This window comes from Crocuta crocuta, unplaced genomic scaffold (assembly GCF_008692635.1).
Source record: "Crocuta crocuta isolate KB4526 unplaced genomic scaffold, BGI_CrCroc_1.0 scaffold351, whole genome shotgun sequence".
Classification (NCBI taxonomy): domain Eukaryota; kingdom Metazoa; phylum Chordata; class Mammalia; order Carnivora; family Hyaenidae; genus Crocuta; species Crocuta crocuta.
Window position 1 is genome coordinate 105,192 of NW_027530853.1, and position 19,361 is coordinate 124,552.

At 42.7% G+C, this 19,361-nt stretch overlaps 2 protein-coding genes across 2 annotated transcripts in view; one reads left to right on the forward strand and one right to left on the reverse strand.

Moving 5' to 3' along the window:
- YARS1 (tyrosyl-tRNA synthetase 1) overlaps window positions 1–19,361 on the reverse strand; it is a 28,724-nt gene that overhangs the window by 8,800 nt on the left and 563 nt on the right. The window contains exons 2-7 of the mRNA XM_077769448.1: window positions 15,929–16,075; window positions 15,627–15,802; window positions 11,012–11,141; window positions 8,139–8,219; window positions 2,724–2,816; window positions 269–404 (exon numbers count right to left, since the gene is read on the reverse strand). Coding sequence (XP_077625574.1) covers window positions 269–404; window positions 2,724–2,816; window positions 8,139–8,219; window positions 11,012–11,141; window positions 15,627–15,802; window positions 15,929–16,075 — 763 coding nt within the window. The remainder of the gene's footprint in view (window positions 1–268; window positions 405–2,723; window positions 2,817–8,138; window positions 8,220–11,011; window positions 11,142–15,626; window positions 15,803–15,928; window positions 16,076–19,361) is intronic.
- Window positions 9,183–19,361, forward strand: part of S100PBP (S100P binding protein) — a 46,174-nt gene continuing 35,995 nt past the window's right edge. Inside the window, exon 1 of the mRNA XM_077769451.1 lies at window positions 9,183–9,232. The gene's annotated coding sequence lies outside the window, so the exon portion shown is untranslated. The remainder of the gene's footprint in view (window positions 9,233–19,361) is intronic.

The following is a 19,361-nucleotide window of genomic DNA, read 5'->3' on the forward strand; positions in this document are numbered from 1 at the left end:
TATTCCTCTAATTAAGCATGCCTGTGCCCACCTTCATGTCTACAACCCCTGCCCACGCTGACACCCCACTTAGAACCTAACCTTGGTAACAACCTCATGGGCAGTGAAATGACATCCCAACTCTAAATGCATGTCGGCAGATGAGAAGCCAGAGCACAGAATCCGGGAAGCCAGCGCTGAAGGAAGACTCTGACAAATCACAAGGGCGATCCCAGCGCTATTTCTGCTACCTCGGCCTGGCCTCTGAGAAGCAATCAGAGGGTCTTACCGGACTTGAGGGGAAAGAGGACATGCCTGATGAAAGACAGAACTCCATTGTTCTCCACATTCCCTGGCTCACAGAAAGCCTTCTTTAGTTTTTTCTTCACATCCTCCTTCCGGTCAAGGAGATCAATCTTGGACTCCTAGAAGCCGCGGAGGAGAAGAGACCTCTTATGGTGGGAAATGAGAATATGCTCAACAAATCTGTGTATTTCCATTTTTCTTTTAAACAGAGGTTTAAACCGTAACAGCTTCAACAAAAGCAGAATTAATCAGAGTCAAGAGCCACTCACAATACTGCCCCCTCAACAAAAATAACTAGTTCAATTTTCCTGTTTTCTTCCCAGGCCTTGCCTGTAACACAGAGAATCATTACAAGTCTGTCGTTCGAGAACAAATGTCTACCCTTTGCTTTTTCACTTGAGACTCTAACATAAGTATTTCTGAGTGGCTACCTTGCCCTCATTTGTAATTTTTATGGTGTATTATAGTCCCAATTACTAGTGACAATATAATTTCTTTAATGATTTCTAAACTGTTAGATTATGTTCTAATTTATACAAATAATATATAGTATTACGATGGACATCTTTGCAGAGTTTTTTTTTCCCCTTCTCTGGGATTATTTCCTTAATAATTTAGCTACTCAAAACTGCTAGGCCCATCAACAATGTGTGAGGTGACCTATTTCACAGCAACCCCTACACCACGTACTGTGTATTATCTAGAGTCATTTTTCCTTTTTAGGGTAAGAGGAGTTGTTTCTTAATTTGGAGTGAGTAAGCTCACGGGTCTCTGGGTTCAGTGGTTACCAAATTCCGGTCCATGTAGGTCTGTGTATGAATCACCTGGGGTGCTTGCAAAAAATGTAAATTACTGGGAAATGAATCAAAATCTCTTGAGGCTGAGCCAGATATTTGTATTTTGAAAAAGCTCTTGCATGATTCTGACTCAGTCGTGTTCAGGAGCTGCTGCTAACTAACACTGATTTCTGGGGTCAGGGTAGGGGGGGTGTCACCAAATAGGGGGAGTGGTAAGTAACTCAGAGAAATAAGTGATACATGGAGCATCTTGACATAGAGAAAAACGAATGAATATATTCCTTTAAAAATAATAAGAACAGTTTCCATGCATATATCTACTGATCTCTGATCAAAGACTGAGAAGTCAGATTTAAAGAACCAGATGAGCACCCAAATGCGGGTTCAATTGGAATCACCTAAAATTTGAAAGAAAATACAGATTCCTGAGTTGTTTCCTAGAACCACTTCATCAGAATCTCTAAGAACAGAGTCTAATCAATGCTTTCCTTAGGTGGTTCTGAAGGTCAACTGTGTTTGGGAACCCCAAACTCAAACTTCCACATCTTTGGGTTCCATGGAGTCTTCCATTCTGTCCCCTTAGTGATTAAAACAAAAGAGCATTTTCCCTAAGCAGTACTTTTAAATATTAAAAAATATTGTATTTGTCATATTAGTTATATCAAATTATCACCCTAAGAATCAAGATGCTACTTGGTGAGGGGCACCTGGGTGGCTCAGTCGGTTAAGTATCGACTTCAGCTCAGGTCATGATCTCAGTTCGTGAGTTTGAGCCCCGTGTCGGGCTCTGTGCTGACAGCTAGCTCAGAGCCTGGAGCCTGTTTCAGATTCTGTGTCTCCCTCTCTCTCTGCTCCTTCCCTGCTCATGCTGTCTCTCTCTGTCAGAAATAAATTAAAAAATTAAAAAAAAAAAAAAGTTTAAAAAAAGATGCTACTTGGTGAAATGTAACCCTTACCTCATTAACCTCACCACCTAAGGCTGAGATTTACCACAGTGGATGAAGGAAGACATTACTTTTGCTTGTGTGCTTTACTAGCAGCAGTAAGATGGTTAAGATTATGACTGGATCCCATCAGGACTGCTTTAGGTCCTTCAACACTCAAGAACCACTGGAATTAATGGGATGAACTTCAGATTCCTTGGAGTTCAAATCTATAAGAATTCTAGTTAGCCAGGTAACTGTGCTTTTGAGTCGTCAGTATCTTTACTTCACCTCTTACTGAAGGTTTCTTTCTGTTAAAGTCTTTTTTTTTTTAAAGTTTATTTGAGAGAGAGGGAGAGAGGGTGCATATGTGAGCAGAGGTGGGGCAGAGAGAGAAAGAGAAAGAAAGAGAGAGAGAGAGAGAGAGAGAGAGAGGCAGCATGAGCAGNGAGAGAGGGAGAGAGGGTGCATATGTGAGCAGAGGGGGGGCAGAGAGAGAAAGAGAAAGAAAGAGAGAGAGAGAGAGAGAGAGAGAGAGAGAGAGAGAATCCCAAGTAGGCTGCTCACTGCCAGTGCAGAGCCTGATGTGGGGCTCAATCCCACAAACTGTGAGATTATGACCTGAGCTGAAATCAGAAGTGGACGCCCAACCAACTAAGCTACCAAGCTTCTCTCTTGCTGAAGAGTTCTAAACTCAAGTCAGAGTTGGCAAACCTACCTCTTCTGAGGAGCTCATTTTGCTGCCGGTTAATCCTGGAACCATAGGATTCATCAGATGAACCCGTTTTGAGTAACCAAGTGCAGGGAGGTACTGAGGGGTTAGAAAGAAACACACAAAGCACAGTTAGTATAAACTCCTCCTTCATGCCCTAATCTCATCTAACTTGGCAAGTAACTTAATAGTCTGATATAGTCTTTTCAGTCTCTCCACTGAATAGACAACACTTTTTTAAGTTTTTATTTAAATTGTGGTTAATGTACAGTATAATATTAGTTTCAGGTGTACAATATAGTGATTCCACACTTGCATACAATGCCTTGTGCTCATCACAAGTGCTCTCCTTAATCCCCTTCACCTACCTACCTTGTCTCCCCTCTCCCCCAACCTCCCCTCTGCTAACCATCAGTTTGTTCTCTATAGTTAGGAATCTGTTTCTTGGTTTGCCCTTCTCTCTTTTTTCCCTTTGTTCATTTGTTTTGTTCTTAAAATTCCACACATGAGTGAAATCACGTTGTGGTACGTATCGTTCTCTGAGTGACTGAGTTTGCTTAGCATAATACTCTCTAGCTCCATCTACATCATTGCAAATGGCAAGATTTCATTCTTTTTTGTGGCTGAGTAATAATCCATTGCACTGAATATACAACCTTTCGATGGTATACATAACATAAACAAAGTTTTCCCTACTGTTTTTCTATTAGTATTACATTGTGAGGCTATTGGATTTACCCTACCACCATAAACAACTATAAAAGCTGGAAATACATTAAATGACCATCCGCAGGCATTTGACAGCAATAGGTGTACAACTATACATTTTGAGAGAAGGGAAAGCAAAGGTGACCCTGCACTCAACATGGCTTTTCCTTGAGGGCATTTTTCCCAAATCAGGTGCTGAGAGAAAGAGAGCAGCTGTCTGATCAAGTAGAGACAGAGACTGGAGTTCAGGGCTGCCGGGAGTCTAGGACTGGGGAAGGGTTCAGAGAGAAGCAAGCCCCCCCACCCCCAAATCTAAGTCAAAATTCCCCAGTTATTTATTAGCTGACTCATGGCGGTGTGTGCACACAGAGACACCAGGGAGCCCAGCAGAGAACAGGTGCTGGGAGGCTGGGGATCTGCACAGAGGTTTCAGAAGCCGCACAGTGCTGGGGAGTGGAGGCTGAAGTTTAGGTTCACTCAAAGTAGAGAGGCCTTTGTGAACACCCTGAGATTTGAGTTTGAGATCCCAGAAAAGCCACATCCTAGGAATAAAAACCACACCATAGAAGGGCAAACTGAAACAGACCTCTTCTTCTTCTTTTTAATGTTCATTTTTGAGAGAGATAGAGAGAGAGAGAGTGAGTGAGCAAGCGAGCACGCAAGCAGGGGAGGGGCAGAGGAAGAGGGAGACAGAGAATCTTTGAAGTCAGACACTTGACTGAGCCACCCAGGCACCCCGAGACATAGAATCTGAAGCAGGCTCTAGGCCCTGAGCTGTCAGCACAGAGCCCCACATGGGGCTTGAACTCATGAACCGTGAGATCATGACCTGAGCCAAAGTTGGATGCTTTGACTAAGCCACCCAGGTGCCATGAAATAAACCTGTTCTGACAAAGCCTAAAACCTACCCCCGAAAGGATCAAGGTGATAGGTCAGTTATTCAACAGCCTACAGAAAACACTACACCCTTTATAAGCATAATCCAGAGTCTCTACCACATATCTATGATATCTTTGATACAATAAAAAAGTATTAGAAAAGGGAAAACAGAAAAAAAAAAAAAAGATTGATAGTTAAGAGAGAACAGTCAATAAAAGCAGATCCAGGAACAATCCAGATACTGGAATAAACAGTTCAGGATGTCAAAATAACTATGATTGGTGTGTTAAAGGAAACAGGGAAAGATAGACAAACTGGATAAAAGACAGAATTGTAAAAGGGAGCTGGAATCTATAAAAGAGAACCAAATGGAAGTTCTAAAATGGTACAGTACAATATTAGATGGATTTAACAGAAGACAGGATTGATAAACTTGAAGAAAAGTCAGTAGAGAATAACCAAACCAAAGTGCAGAAGGGACAAAAAAGGGAAAATAACAGAATATAAGAGACACATGGGAGGGGCACCTGGGTGGCTCAATGGGTTGAGTTTCCAATTTCAGTTCAGGTCAATCTTGCAGTTCATGAGTTCGAGCCCCACATTGGGCTCACTGCTGTCAGCCTGTCAGCGCACAGCCTGCTTTGGATCCTCTGCCCCCCTCTCTCTGACCCTCCCTCACTTGTGCTCCCTGTCAAATAAATACTAAAAATAAATAAATAAATAAATAAAGACACATAGAATGTGGTCAAGAGGTCTACCCTATGTAAAATTAGGGTCCCAGGGCAGGAGAGAGAGAATAGGACAAAAGCAATATTTAAGGACATAGTAGGGGACAATTGCCCCAAATTGCTGAAAACAGATGCAGGAATCTCAGCAAAATCCAAGTAGGATAAATACCAAGAAAACTATAGCCAAAAAACATCACAGGCAAATTGCTGAAAATCAGAGATAGAAAAAACCCTAAAGGCAGCCAGAGAAAAGCAGTTCTTATCTATAAAAGAGAAACAATAATACTTATAGGTGACTTCTCCATGGAAACTAAGGCAGTCAGAGGCAATGGGATGACGCCTTAAAGTGCTACAAGAAAAATAATTGCCAACCTAGATTTGATATCCAGTGAAAATAAAAGAAAGATGTTTTCAGACAAAAGAAAGCTGAAGGAATTCATTACTAACGACCTGCACTACCAACACCAAATCCAAGGTGGGGGCCCTTCAGGCCGAAGGGAAATGATCCCAGAAGGAAGCACAGAGGCACAGAAGTGCAGGAAGGAGTCAAGAGCACCAGGAAGGGGAAGTAGGGATGAGAATACGTGAAAACTGACTGTCTGGAAAGGAGTTATGATGAAGTCTTTGGGATTTAAAATATATGTACAAGTGAAATATATGACAATAGCATAAAAGGCAGAAGGGGTTAAATGGATAAAACTGCAGGTTCATACATTGTTGAAAGTGGTAAAAATACCTAATTTAAACAAAGACACATGTTGCAATCTCTAGGGTAAGGGTGAGCAAAACTTTTCTGTAAAGGACCAAATAAATATTTTAGACTTTGGGACTCTACTATATATGTATTCTTCTTATTTATATAAAAGAAAAAAGGTTTAACGTTTATTTATTTTTGAGAGAGAGGGAGGGGAAGGGAGGGGCAGAGAGAGGAAGACACAGAATCCAAAGCAGGCTCAGGCTCTGAGCTGTCAGCACAGACCCTGAAGTGGGGCTTGAACTCACAAACCTCCAAGATCATGACCTGAGCTGGTCAGCTGCTTAACCGACTGAGTCACCCAGGTGCCCCAAGGCATATGTGGAATTTAAGAATCAAAACAAATGAGCAAAGGAAAATAAAAAGTGAGGAGAGTCAAACCTAGGAACACCTTTAATTAGAGAACTGGTGGTTACCAGAGGGGAGGTGGCTTGGGGGCTGGGGGAATGCACTTGTGACAGGCACGGAGTAATCTACAGAACTGGTGAATCAGGATATTGTACACCTGAAACTAATATAACACTGTATGTTAGCTATGCTGGAAATAAAACTAAAAACTTAATAAAAAAGACATCCAAAAACCATTTAAAAAATACTATATAATATTCCGTTACGAGGTGTAATCATAACATATTTAACCAATCCCTTGCCATTGGATAGGAGTTTATTTCTTGATTTTTTTAAAAAGATTTTTAAAAACAATTTATTTGAAGAGAGTGCATGCAAGCAAGGGAGAGCGGCAGAGGGAGAATCTCATTGTTGTTTTTTTTAAGTTTATTTATTTTCTTGAGAGAGAGAGACAGCATGTGCACACAAGTGGGGAAGGGGCAGAGAGAGACGGAGAGAGAGAACCCCAAGCAGGCTCCACACTGTCAGTGCAAAGCTCAACGCAGGGCGCAACCTCATGAACCCTGAGATCATGGCCTGAGCCAAAGTTGGATGCTTAACCGAATGAGCCACCAGGAGGCCCAAGAGAGGAAGAATCTTAAGCAGGTTCCATGTTTAGGATGGAGCCCAACGTGGGGCTCAATCCCACAGCCCTGGGATCATGAGCTGAGCTGAATTTTAGTTGGACATTCAACCGACTAAGCCACCCAGGCACCCCAGATTTTATTAAGTAGTCTCTACATCCAACATGGGCCTTGAACTTACAACCCTGAGATCAAGAGTTGCACGTTCTACTGACTGACCCATCCAGGTGCTCTTATTTCTAGATTTTTCCTTTAAATTGAAAATGTGATAACTACTTTCATATATAACTGAAACTGCACTCTTAAAATTATTTCCTCGGAGCACTTGGGTGGTTTAATTGGTTAAGCATCCAACTCTTGGTTTTGGCTCAGGTCATGATCTCATGGTTCGTGAGTTCGAGTCCCACATCGGGCTCTGCGCTGCCAGTGTGAAGCCTGCTTCAGATTGTCTCTCTCTCCCTCTCTCTCTGCTCCTTCCCTGCTCACACACACACTCTCTCTCAAAATAAATAAACTTCAAAAAAATTTTTAAAAAGTTATCTCCTTAGCATGAATTTGTATCATTATTAGGGCAAACTACCCTTCAGGAATGTACATTGCCACTAACAGTGTTTTCTCCATGCCCTTGCCAAGATGAGGTTTTGAGAAGCTTTCAAAAATACCAACCATTTCTCAATAGCCCTTTTCAACTGACTCAAGTTCTTTCCCCAAAAAGAACTATTAAAGGTTTGCTCTGATTTCTTCATTTAAACCCTGCTAACCTCAATTCAGAAGTGAGTGGTTTAGGTAAGATGCAGAGCAATACAGACTGAATGCTCTGGGAAAGATCAATAGTTCTGCCTGGTGGTGCCTTTCCCTAGAAACTGCACTCCTAGGAAAGAAGCAAATCCAACAGGCCTGGGGACAGTTTCCTGGTGGCAGCCAGAACACGGNAGGGGAGGGGCAGAGAGAGAGAGAGAGACGGACAGAGGATCCGAAGCGGGCTCCACGTTGCTAGCAGAGACCCTGATGTGGAGTTTGAACTCATGAACCGTGAGATCATAACCTGAGCCAAAGCTGGATGCTTAACTGACTGAACCACCCAGATGCCCCTACATAGTTTTGTTTTTTTTTTTTTAAAGATTTTTCTTTGTAAGTAATCTCTACACCCAACATGGCTCAAACTCACAACCCCAAAACCAAGACTGAGCCAGCCAGGCACCCCAAGAACACGGGTTTTTGAGTCAGACAGGTCAGAGTGCTAATTTCTGTTCAGTCACTAACTGTGTGATAAGGGGCAACTTTCTTTCTCTATAGTTGTAAGTGGTGGGATCAACATATTCAATAAACTTTAACTGCACACCTCTGTGGTACAACAGAAAAAAGAAAAGAGGATACCGACCTTTTCTGCAAAGGTGAAAATCTTTCTCTGATCAACACCTCCAAACTGGGCATCTACTTTCAAATACTCTTCATCTAAGGCCTGTGGAGGAAAAAACAAACAAACAAAAAACACATGAGCATAATCTCCTACTGTATTTCTTCTATATGGATCTGGGAAATTAGAAGCTTGAAAATCATTAGATTTTTTCCCCCCCCAGAAAGTAAAGCCAGGAAGTGAATAAGCAGCATCCAGCCTCCCTGTTGGCCTCAGGAGCAGAAGAAATGTCTGCTGAGTGCCTACGGTTAACAGTATTCCATGGGGGTGCCATGGCGGTGGGGGTTGGGGGGTTGGGAAGAAAAGCTTCTGCCTTTAGGAAGCTCACAATCCAGTGGGGAAGGGAGGGAAGAAGGAGAAGACACAACATGATCATGTCAAAGATACACAGTGAATAAGGTAGCCTGTGACAAATGTCAAATAATGGAGTAAGAATAAAGTGCTGTGAGAGCTCAGGAAAAAAGGGCTAGATTAAACTGGTAAGCAAACAGGTATTGTCACTACATGCCAGGCCTAGAGCCCACCCTGTGGACACAGAGTTGAATCAGTCCCAGACTCTGCCTTTAATAAGCCAGTTAAATAGTTGAAAAGAGAGACACGTAAACAGATTTACTTGAGTACAGTGTGCGAAGGGCTACCCTGATGTTCATTCAAGGAACGGTGCTAACACAAAGAAAGAAATGCTGACCTCTAGCTGCTCAGACAGGCGGAAGTGAAGGCTTCCTGGAAGCAGACTGTGGGCTGAGCTTGGTTTTGAAGAATATATAGATGTTTTCCATCATGCAGAGGAAACAGATGTCAGAGGGCACAGAGGTGTGAAATGTTTAGGGAAATTATGAGTGATTCAGTCTGCAAAAGCACAAACTTCAACGGATGTAGGAAGTGGTTAATGATGGCATCAGAGAAGTAGGGACCCTAAATGTCGTGCTAGGGTGCCTAGCATCATCCTGGGCCACAATGTAAAAAGATCTACCAGTAAGAGGGCAGACAGAGCACTGGGTGAAGGCCTTTGGATTAGAGACAAAGAAAATAGCCAGAAGGCTGCTGTGAGAGTCCAGGTAAGAAAAAATGCTGAATCAAGTCAGGGGGGATGTAGAACAAAAACAAACGTAAGAGATTTTAAGAAGCAGAATTGATAAAATTTCGTGTCTGATCGAATGGAGGGATGAGGAAGGAGGAGAGGAAGAGAGAGGTGAGCAAGCAGGAATAATCTACAACAGCACTGTCTACTAGAATGTTCTGGAATGATGAATATATTATATATCTGTGTTGCCCAGTAGGTTAGATACTAGCTACGTGTGGCTTGTGAGCACTGAAATATATGTGAAAGATAGCCAATGTGACTGAAACGTAAACATTTTAATTATTATTTTATTTTTTAGAGAGAGGGCACATGAGCAGGGGGAAACAAAGGGGCAGAGGTAGACAAAGTTTTTTTTTTAATATTAAAAAAAATTTTGTTAATGTTTGTTTATTTTTGAGACAGAGAGACAGAGCCTCAGTGGGGGAGGGGCAGAGAGAGGGAGACACAGAATCTGAAACAGGCTCTGAGCTGTCAGCACAGAGCCTGATGTGGGGCTCGAACCCACGAACCGTGAGATCTTGACCTGAGCGTGAGATCATGACCTGAGCCGAAGTCGGATGCTTAACCGACTAGGCCATCCAGATGCCTGTATGTTTTTAATGTTTGTCTATTTTTGAGACAGAGTGTGAGTGGGGAAGGGTCAGAGAGAGAGGGTGACCTAGAATCTGAAGCAGACTCCAAACTCTGAGCTATCAGCACAAAGCCCAACATGGGGCTCGAACTCATGGACTGCGAAATCATGACCTGAGCTGAAGTCGGACGTTTAACTGACTGAGCCACCTAGGCGCCCCCAGAGATGGTCTTAAAAAGGCTCCACGCTCAGCACAGAGCCCAATGCAAGGCTCGATCCCACAACCCTGGTATCGTGACCTGAGCCAAAACCAAGAATCAGGCACTCAACCGACTGAGCCACCAGGTGCCCCAATTTTAACTACTTAAAAAATTTTTTTTGAATTTTTCCATCTTTCTCCTTGGTCATACGAATATCCTCTACACACACATGAAATATGATGTGTTTGGTTTAACAGAAAATAGAATCATGGCTGAAGTTTATTTTTGCACATCACTCTGAAATTTTCTTCACTTAAGTGATTATGATTAACACAGAGAAGATGTGTGACATGGCAAAGTATTCTTTGGGAGGTCTGGCCTCTGTGTGTGTCCTGTACTGTGAAGACACGAAGAAACAAATGTATTACCTACATATGTGTAAACAGGCTGGCCATCAGGCCATTTTCAGCCAGTAGACACATCCAGTGTAACTCTGCCCAGAAGACTTAGGGTGTGGTTTCTAAGTATGATCTGTAAATAACTGGAATGAATTCCCATGGATACCTGTGTAAATAGGGTTGTTAACTGAAATGTACTTTAAGAAAACATAAAATCTGGGGGTACCTGGCTGGCTCAGTTGGTGGAACATGTGGCTCTTGATCTCAGGGTTGAGAGTTTGAGCCCCATATTGTCTGTAGAATTTACTTAAAAGAAAATTAATCTATAAATAAACTGATTTATAAATTAAAAAAAAGATGTGTGAGATAAGCAGCGTTTTAAAGGACAGATGGGGAGGACTTACAGCGGAAGAAGTCAAAGGCCTGCGAGAATGGGGAGGGGAGGGAGACAGGAAGGAAGGCCCACGGCACAGTGAGGGAATAGCAGGTACATGGGCTTAATGGAGGCTGAGGGAGAGGTTTGTGTCCAGGAGTGAGAAACAGAGCAGAAAAGGTCATCGGGCGACTCCCTCCCTCTTGAGTACCTGTAGTCCGGGGTACAGCAGGCCACTCAGCAAAGGGTGCTCCACTTGCTTTACCACCTCAGCCCCAGCTTTCTTGGCATCATGTTGTGTGACCACGGAGGAGAGTCTGTACACATCTAGTGTGTACTCTCTGAAGGGGAAAGGAAGAGGGGACAGCTGTGAACCTGGGCCAAGGCCTCCCTCTCATCCACAAGCACATTAACGTACTCTCCCGTTCCAGGAGAGCATAGCTGCCCAGGGGCTTCTAAAATGTAACTGGGCCATCCTCTTATTCCAAATATCACTCTATTTTTTCCCAAAGTTTATTTATTTACGAGAGAGAGGGAGAAAGAGAGGCAGAGAGGGAAAGAATCCCAAGCAGGCTCCATGCTGCAATCACAGAGCCCGATGTGGGACTCGATCTCGTGAACTGTGAGATCATGACCTGAGCTGAAATCAACATTCAGGCACTCAACCCACTGAGCCACCCAGGCGCCACTGAAGGTCTTAATAATAATTTGAATTCATTAATCTTTTCCTGTGATTTGTGATTTGTGTTTTTTGTTGAATCTTCCCTGCTCTGAGATTATAAGATAGTCTTATAAGATATGGTCTTTTTATGTTTCACAGTTTGGCCTTTACAGTTGAATCTCTAATCCACTCTGAATGGAGGGATCATTTTTCCCCCATGTGGGTAACTCATTGTCTTGCACCATTTTTTCTTAAAAAGTTTATTCTTTCTCTGCTGGTCTGCAATGCCAGCTCTGTCATAAATTAAGTTACCATGTTTATGAGGGTCTATTTCTGAAACTCTCTGTTCTGTTCCAGTGGTTATTACTCTATCCTCATGCTATATAAATGACAAAAGGATTTGCTATCCAGGGATACATAAGGAAGTCTTAAAAAAAAGAAAGAAAAATGGCTACTTGCATAGATACTTCATAGATGAGGAAACATAAATGGCCAATAAAGACATGAAGACAACTTATTTCAGATAAATATTTTCAAGTATTTTATTCCTATACTTGAATGGTAGTTCAGGTGGGCATAGACTTTTTAGATTGTAAATTGTTTTCCTTCAGAATTTTATTTATTTTTCATCCATTCATTCATTTAGAGAGTGTGTGAGCAGGGGAGAGGCAGAGAGAGAGGGACAGACAGAATACCAAGCAGGCTCCGCACTTTCAGCGCAGAGCCCAATGCAAGACTCTAACTCAACAAGCTAAGTTACCTAGGCACCCCTAACATGCTAGGTCTAAAAGACTCATCTAGAGGGGCACCTGACTGGCTTCGTTGGTTTGGCACCTGACCCTTAATTTTGGCTCAGGTCATGATCCCAGGGTTGTGGGATCGAGCCCCACCTCCAGCTCTGCGTTGGAGCCTGTTAGGATTTTCTTTCTCTCTCCCTCTCTGTCTGTCTCCCCCACTTGCCTATGAGTGCGTAGTCTTTCTCTCTCTCTCAAAATAAATAAACAAATAAATAAAACACTAGCATGTTATAGATTAAATCGCAGCATTAAAAAATTTTTTGAAGAATGGGGCGCCTGGGTGGCTTAGTCGGTTAAGCGTCCGACTTTCGCTTAGGTCATGATCTCGCGGTTCGTGGGTTTGAGCCCCACGTCGGGCTCTGTGTTGACTGCCAGCTTGGCGCCTGGAGTCTGTTTCAGAGTCTGTGACTCCCTCTCTCTCTGACCCTCCCCTGCTCACGCTGTCTCTCTCTCTTTCTCTCCTAGAAATAAATAAAACATTAAAAAAAAACTGTATAAAAAAATTTTTTTTGAAGTCTATTTATTTTGAGAGACAGAGAGAGTGAGTAGGGAAGGGCAGAGAGAGAAGGAGAGAGAGAGAGAGAGAGAGAGAGAATCTCAAGCAGGCTCTGCACTGCCTATGTGGAGCCAGATGTGGGGCTTGAACTCACAAACTGTGAGATCATGACCTAAGCTGAAACCAAGAGTTGGGACACTTAACCGACGGGGCCACCCAGACGCCCCAGTAGTATTTTTAAGGGCATCTTAGATTAATTAAAATACAGTGCCTTCTTCTTTTTTTTTTTTTTTAAAGATTTTATTTTTAAGTAATTCTACACCCAAAATGGAGATCGAACTCACAACCCTGAGATCAATGGCGGAGACAACCAGGGGACCCTGAAATAACAGTATCTCTGTATTCCCATTTTTGTTGGGTTTCTGGCCACTGAGTATTCTCGACTTATTTGTCAAATGACTGATCTGAAGCATGCAGGAAGTTTAAAAATTATTTAAAAATATTTTATCCAGCATTTTTCAGTTGATTTCAGCAGTAAGGCCGGTCAGAGAACCTAGTGTGCCAGAGCGCTGGAAACAAAAGTCCTCATCCACATCTTAAACACTAGTTTTTCTATCCATCTTTCTGGGCTGCATTCTGGGGGAACCTCTTTCTCTTCAACTTGGTTCAGTCTAGAGCTGATGCCATCTATTGAAAGCTGGCTTGTGTGTGTGTGTTTTTTAAGTTGAGTTTATTTATAATCTCTACACCCAACATGAGGCTTCAGCTCATGACCCCAAAGCCAAGAGGTGCCTAGTCTCCTGCCTGAGCCAACCAGTAGCCCCTGTGGCATTTTCTGTTTTGGTTTGGTTTGGCTTTAGTGACTAATTTTTACATTTCCAAGATTTCTAAGTGATTTTTATTTCTATATATTCATGCTTCATTTCTGCCTCTGTTGTTTAATTTCCTTTTTAAAAAATAGATGTTATTCCTTACAGCAAGTTAGAACTCTGTCTTTTTGGTAATATCATAGACATTAACACTCAAATGGTGGGCAGGTTGGTTTAATTCTTCGTATGCTGATATTCTAAACTCCATAGGCCTGAAGCTTGATAAAAGTCCCTAAAGACCCAGGCAGGTGAGTAATAGTGACCCCATTCCCTGGCTCTACTTCCCTTGATAGGGAGGGATGGGAATGGGAAAAGGGAAAAAGCATTACTTAATGCTCTGGCTTAAGCAGTAAGCCTGGTTTGTCTCCACTGCCAGCTTCCTGTCTGGAGCCCAGCGCACCTGTAACATCAGCCCAACTCACCAACTTGCATTTCAATTCTGTTTTTCTTACCACAGAGATGTCTGGCTTGTTTTTGAACCTGGCTATGTCCTTTGTGTGTGTGTGTTTTTTAATGTTTTTATCTATCACTGCTGTTGTTTGGAACAGAGGGAGTGCATCAAAGTGTGCACTTACAAAGCCATCTTCCTTTGAAGTCACTTTTGTATATACAAAAAGATCAAGTGACTTTGAAGCAAGGTAGCTTTATTTATTTATCCCATCTCCTCATACCCCACATTCTGTTCAATTCTAGAATAAACACCTTGCCTGAGTCATTCACTGTTATGATCCCAGGACCTACAAGAGGCATAGAGTAAGAACTCAGTGTTTGCATGACTCCCTCCCTCACCTTCTTCAGGTCTTGGTCTAATATCATAGAGGTCTTCTCTAAATACTCTATTCAAACAGAAACCCCCACACTCCAAGAACTTTCTCTCCCCCACTCGCCTGCTTTGCAGCACCTATCTCCATCTGACACACTATATACATGTTGCTGATTCACTTGTCTTTGGCTGTATCCTTTTGCTGAAACGTAAGCCCCATTAGGATAGGGGTTTTTGGTTTAGTTTACTTTTGTACACCCAGGACCCAGAACAGTGCTTCCCATCTAATAAGTGCTTCATAAAGATCTACAGAATAAGTGTAAAAATAAATGGAATTGTAGGCGCTCTCCTGAAAGTGTGGATTCAAACATCTGTTTACATAAGAATGTTATGTGCCTTATTAGAAACTTTCAATGTCCAAAGTGAGTAAGGCTAAAGAAAATTACGATCGATGAAGTAAAAAGAGAAATGAACTTGTAAGCAAGAGATCTAGGCTCACGTACTGGCTCTTCTACTTATTGGAAGTATAAACTTGAGAAAGTTAAATCTGAATGTGTTTCCTTCTCTGTGAAAACAGGACATACCAATGCTTACCTTAAAAAGTTGTTCTAAGGGTTTACATGCAAAAGTGACCAGTAGAGCGATGCATCGCTTCATTGAGGTTTTAAAAATCAAAAAATGTGGAGATTATGAGGCGCCACATGGAGAAATTACTTAGGAAATGACTTAAGTTAAAACAATTAGGACCAAAAATCGTTATCTCTGCTAATACTACAAATCTGAATAAAATTGAGAAAGATATGAAGCAGTAAAAATTGTTGGGGAGATGAGAAACAAGTGAAATATTTTTCTTTTAGATTTATTTTACCCTTTTTTTAGTATATGTGCTGCTGAAGCGAGCACTAGATTTATTTTACCCTTATTTGCTGAGGCTAGAAGGAAAACGGGGGGCTGGAGTGTTTATCAGTTTATCACTCCTCCATGTGCTGGGAGCCCTGCAAGGCCGCAGGAGTGATTACATTTGTATCTCCAGCACAATGGATAGCACACAGGCCTTTACAAGTCAGTACATTTTTGATGGATGAGTTAAGAGGACAAAGAGTATAAAATTTTTAATGGCTTTTAATTGGTAGGGCCAAAGCACTGCTAATCCAAGTTTACAGAGTGCCTGGACTCCACAGGACCTATAATTAGCTAGAAGCATGAGAGCCACAAGGAGGGTGGATGATCCAGAACTTACTTGCTGAGCTGGTAATCAGTGCCTTTGACGAACCTGAGCTTCTCCAAGGGCACACCAATGCTCTCCAGCATTGCCTTGATCACATTCTCGTAGTAGCTGGTTCGGAGTTCTAGAAGTTCCCAGGGAGCTTTCATGTTATCCAGGTAAGCGTGAAGGTCCGCAAACAGAATCGTTACCTGGACATAAGAGATGAGGGACCACCAAAATGTGATTCTGTCCAAGTACCTCCAAACACCCCTCTTTCCCCTGCCCTTGTTAAATCGTTTTCTTGGCCATTCCCCAGGGAACCCCTAATGTCTTACCTCACATCCTGCTTTCAGGAAGTCCGCAATCTTAGACATGGGCACGAAGTAAGCCACATGTGGCTTGCCTGTGGTTGCTGTTCCCCAGTAAACTTTAAGCTCCCGCTCCTTGAGTATCTCCTTCAGCTTGTCTTCCCCCAGAACCTCCTGTTGTGGAAGCAGAAGAGCTGGTTTAATGCTGGTGCCCCACCTTGCTCATCCTTTACCCTGTGGCAAGGAAAACACAAGCACGAGTCATGGGGGGGTGGGGTCTAAGCTCAGAGCCAGCAGGGAGGTCCAGCCACGCTCTCAGTGTTGAGTCAGAGTCAACCTAAGCTGGGGCTGTTGCCAGTGAAATGCCACTATGTTAGAAAACTGGACATGTCCTTACCTGAGTGATATTCTCCATCTACTCTAACTCGTGTTCCTTTCTTTCGTTAACTTCTTGAAAAAGTTATCTCTTCTTCTGGTCTTTATTTCTTATCTCCTATTTCACGTGCATTCCATACAGCATCACACCACTAAAAATGATCTGGCTGAGATCACAGGTGACTCCCATGTTGCTAAATTCAATGAAAATTTTTTAGTCCTCCCTCCCTCCCTGAAACACTCCCCTCTTTTGGTCCTGTATTTTATTCTCTTAGTTTTCCTTCTACTTCTTTGGTCCCTGGCTCAGATTTCTTTCAGATTAAATATTAGCAATCCTGGGGCGCCTGGGTGGCTCGTCGGTTAAGCGTCTGATTTTGGCTTGGGTCATGATCTCATGGTTTGTGAGTTTGAGCCCCGCATCGGGCTCTGTGCTGACAGCTCGGAGCCTGGAGCCTGCTTCGGATTCTGTGTCTCCCTCTCTCTCTGCCCCTCCCTTGCTTGCACTGTCTCTCTCTTTCTCTCTCAAAAATCAACACTGGGAAAAAAAATAAAAAAAATAAAAAAACCATGAGCAATCCTTGCAGTCCCATCTCTTCTCTCCTTGCTCTACATTCTCCCTAACTGATTCCTTTCAAGTTGCTTCAATTACTACTTATGAGCCAGTAACGACCGAATTTCCTGCTCATACGCATATATAGAACAGTGTAGTTGTTATCCAGTTAATTCAAACTCAGTACGTTCAAAATTAACCTCATGCTCTCACCTTCCCACTTAACTCCCCACCCATCATTTTCATTTACAGTTTCACCCCAGGGAAGTAAATGGTAACTATCATAACTATCATTCACCAAGTTGCCTAAGTTACCCCAAAGCTCCTAAATCCTCTCCCTCTCTGCCTCCATCACACTACCCTGGTCTAGACCATCGGTTCACACCAGGACTGGTTCACACCAGGACTGGTTCACACCAGGACTTCTGTAAGTAGCTTTCTTTTCTTTCTTTTTTTTTTTAACTTTTTTAAACGTTTTATTTATTTCTGAGAGAGAGAGAGAGAGAGAGACACAGAATCTGAAACAGGCTCTAGGCTCCGAGCCGTCAGCACAGAGCCCAACACGGAGCTCGAACCCACGAGCCGTGAGATCATGACCTGAGCCAAAGTCGGACGCTTAACCGACTGAGTCACCCAGGTGCTCCTGTAAATAGCTTTCTAACAGGCCTCCTGTATCTCTTCTTGCTCTCTCCAGTCCATGTTCCAGAAGGCAGCCAGAGAGATCTTTAAAACTCAAAACCTGATTAATTCATTCACCTATTTAAATACTTTAATGATTTCCTTTTGCCCTAAGACAATATTGGAAAAATCCTTATAGGTCCGTATGCTGCGAATAAAAGAGATTTTAGTGTTTCTTCAAGTGACAGTTTGGGAAGGCTGCTGGGAGCCATGAAAGACAACTGTTCTGCTAGTTGGCATCACCTATTGGCAGGACTTATTAAAATCCTTTGTTTCAGAGTGGCTGGCTGCTGGACCCTGCGTCCTCCAAGCCCCTGACTATCTGGATACTTGGAGAGTTCTCACCACAAGGAAAGGTCATATATCACTTACTCTTTAAAACCTGACTGAGTCATTGCCATTAGCTTTACGTACGCTTTGTCTCCAACCAGCATTGTTTTGTGGAAAGAGACTAGGAAAAAGGATCTGGCTAAGAGAAAGCATGCAAAAATTCCTGGTTAAGATCCAGTTATGAGTAGAAAGAACCAAATATCCACCAGCTGATGGAGAAACAAAACGTGATATAGCTACATAATGAAATATTTCTCAGCCATAATACGTAATAAAGTTCAGATAGGTGTGACAACATGAACTTTGAAAACAAGCTAAGTGAAAGAAATGAGCCATAAAAAGCCCCGTATTACAGGATTCCATTCATGTGGAATGTCCAGAACAGGCAAATTAGAGACGGAAAGTAGATTAGTGTTTACCTATGGCTGCTGGGAGCAGAAAATGGGCAGTAATTGCCAATGGATACAGGTTTTATTTTGGTGATGAAAAAGTTCTGGAATCAGATAGTGGTGATCATTGTACAACCTCGTGACTATACTAAAACCCACTGAATTGTTTGTTTGTTTTTTTTAAATTTTTGAGACACAGAGAGAGACAGATTGTGAGCAGGGGAGGGGCAGAGAGAGAGTGAGACACAGAATCTGAAGCAAGGCTCCAGGCTCTGAGCTGTCAGCACAGAGCCTGACGTGGGGCTCAAACTCACAAACTGTGAGATCATGACCTGAGCCGAAGTCGGTGCTGAACCGACTGAGCCACCCAAGTACCCTGAATTTCAGTTTACTTTAGAAGGATGAATATTATGGTACGTGAATTGCATCTCAAAAAAAGATGGAAACAGACAAACAAACAAGCAAACTGTGGCCCAACTAATGTATCACTGCTCTTAGAATAAATTCCCATTTTAAACATAACTTGCAAGGCCCTCATAACCTGGTTCCTCCTTACCCCTTCTCAACAAACAAGTAAAATATATAGCATGTGAGACGGTGAAAAAAGCTAGAACAAGGAATGAGACAGATCTGGTGGCAGGGGGGTTGTTATTTAAATAAAGTGGCCAGGAAAGGCCTTCCTGATAATGTGACCATAGTCAGAGTCCTGAAGGAGGGAAAGAAATGAGCAATGTGAGTATTTATTAAGTGTCTGATCTGTACTTTGCTTCCTCTCCTCCAGCGAAATTAGCCTTCTCTCTAAACCACAGTGTTCTTTCTCCCCTCTGGGTCTTGACCTGGGTTCCTCCTACCTAAAATGCCCCCCAGCTAACTTCTAGCTAACTTCTACTCCTGCAGTTCCTGGAAACAGCAGGAACAGATGTGGAGTGAAGTGATTTGCATCATCCAGGCACGGTTCAGGGGTCACTTCCTCAGCCTTCCCCGACACTCCCCCCTCCCTCTCCCCTAAATTCCTCCCAAAGCTCCACGGATAGTACTTAACAGTACGAGTTTCAACTGTAACCAAGTGCCTGAATTATGGTCTATTCTTAACGTCTGATTCCCTCCAGACAAGCCCTGGGAGGGCAGAACCCTGAGG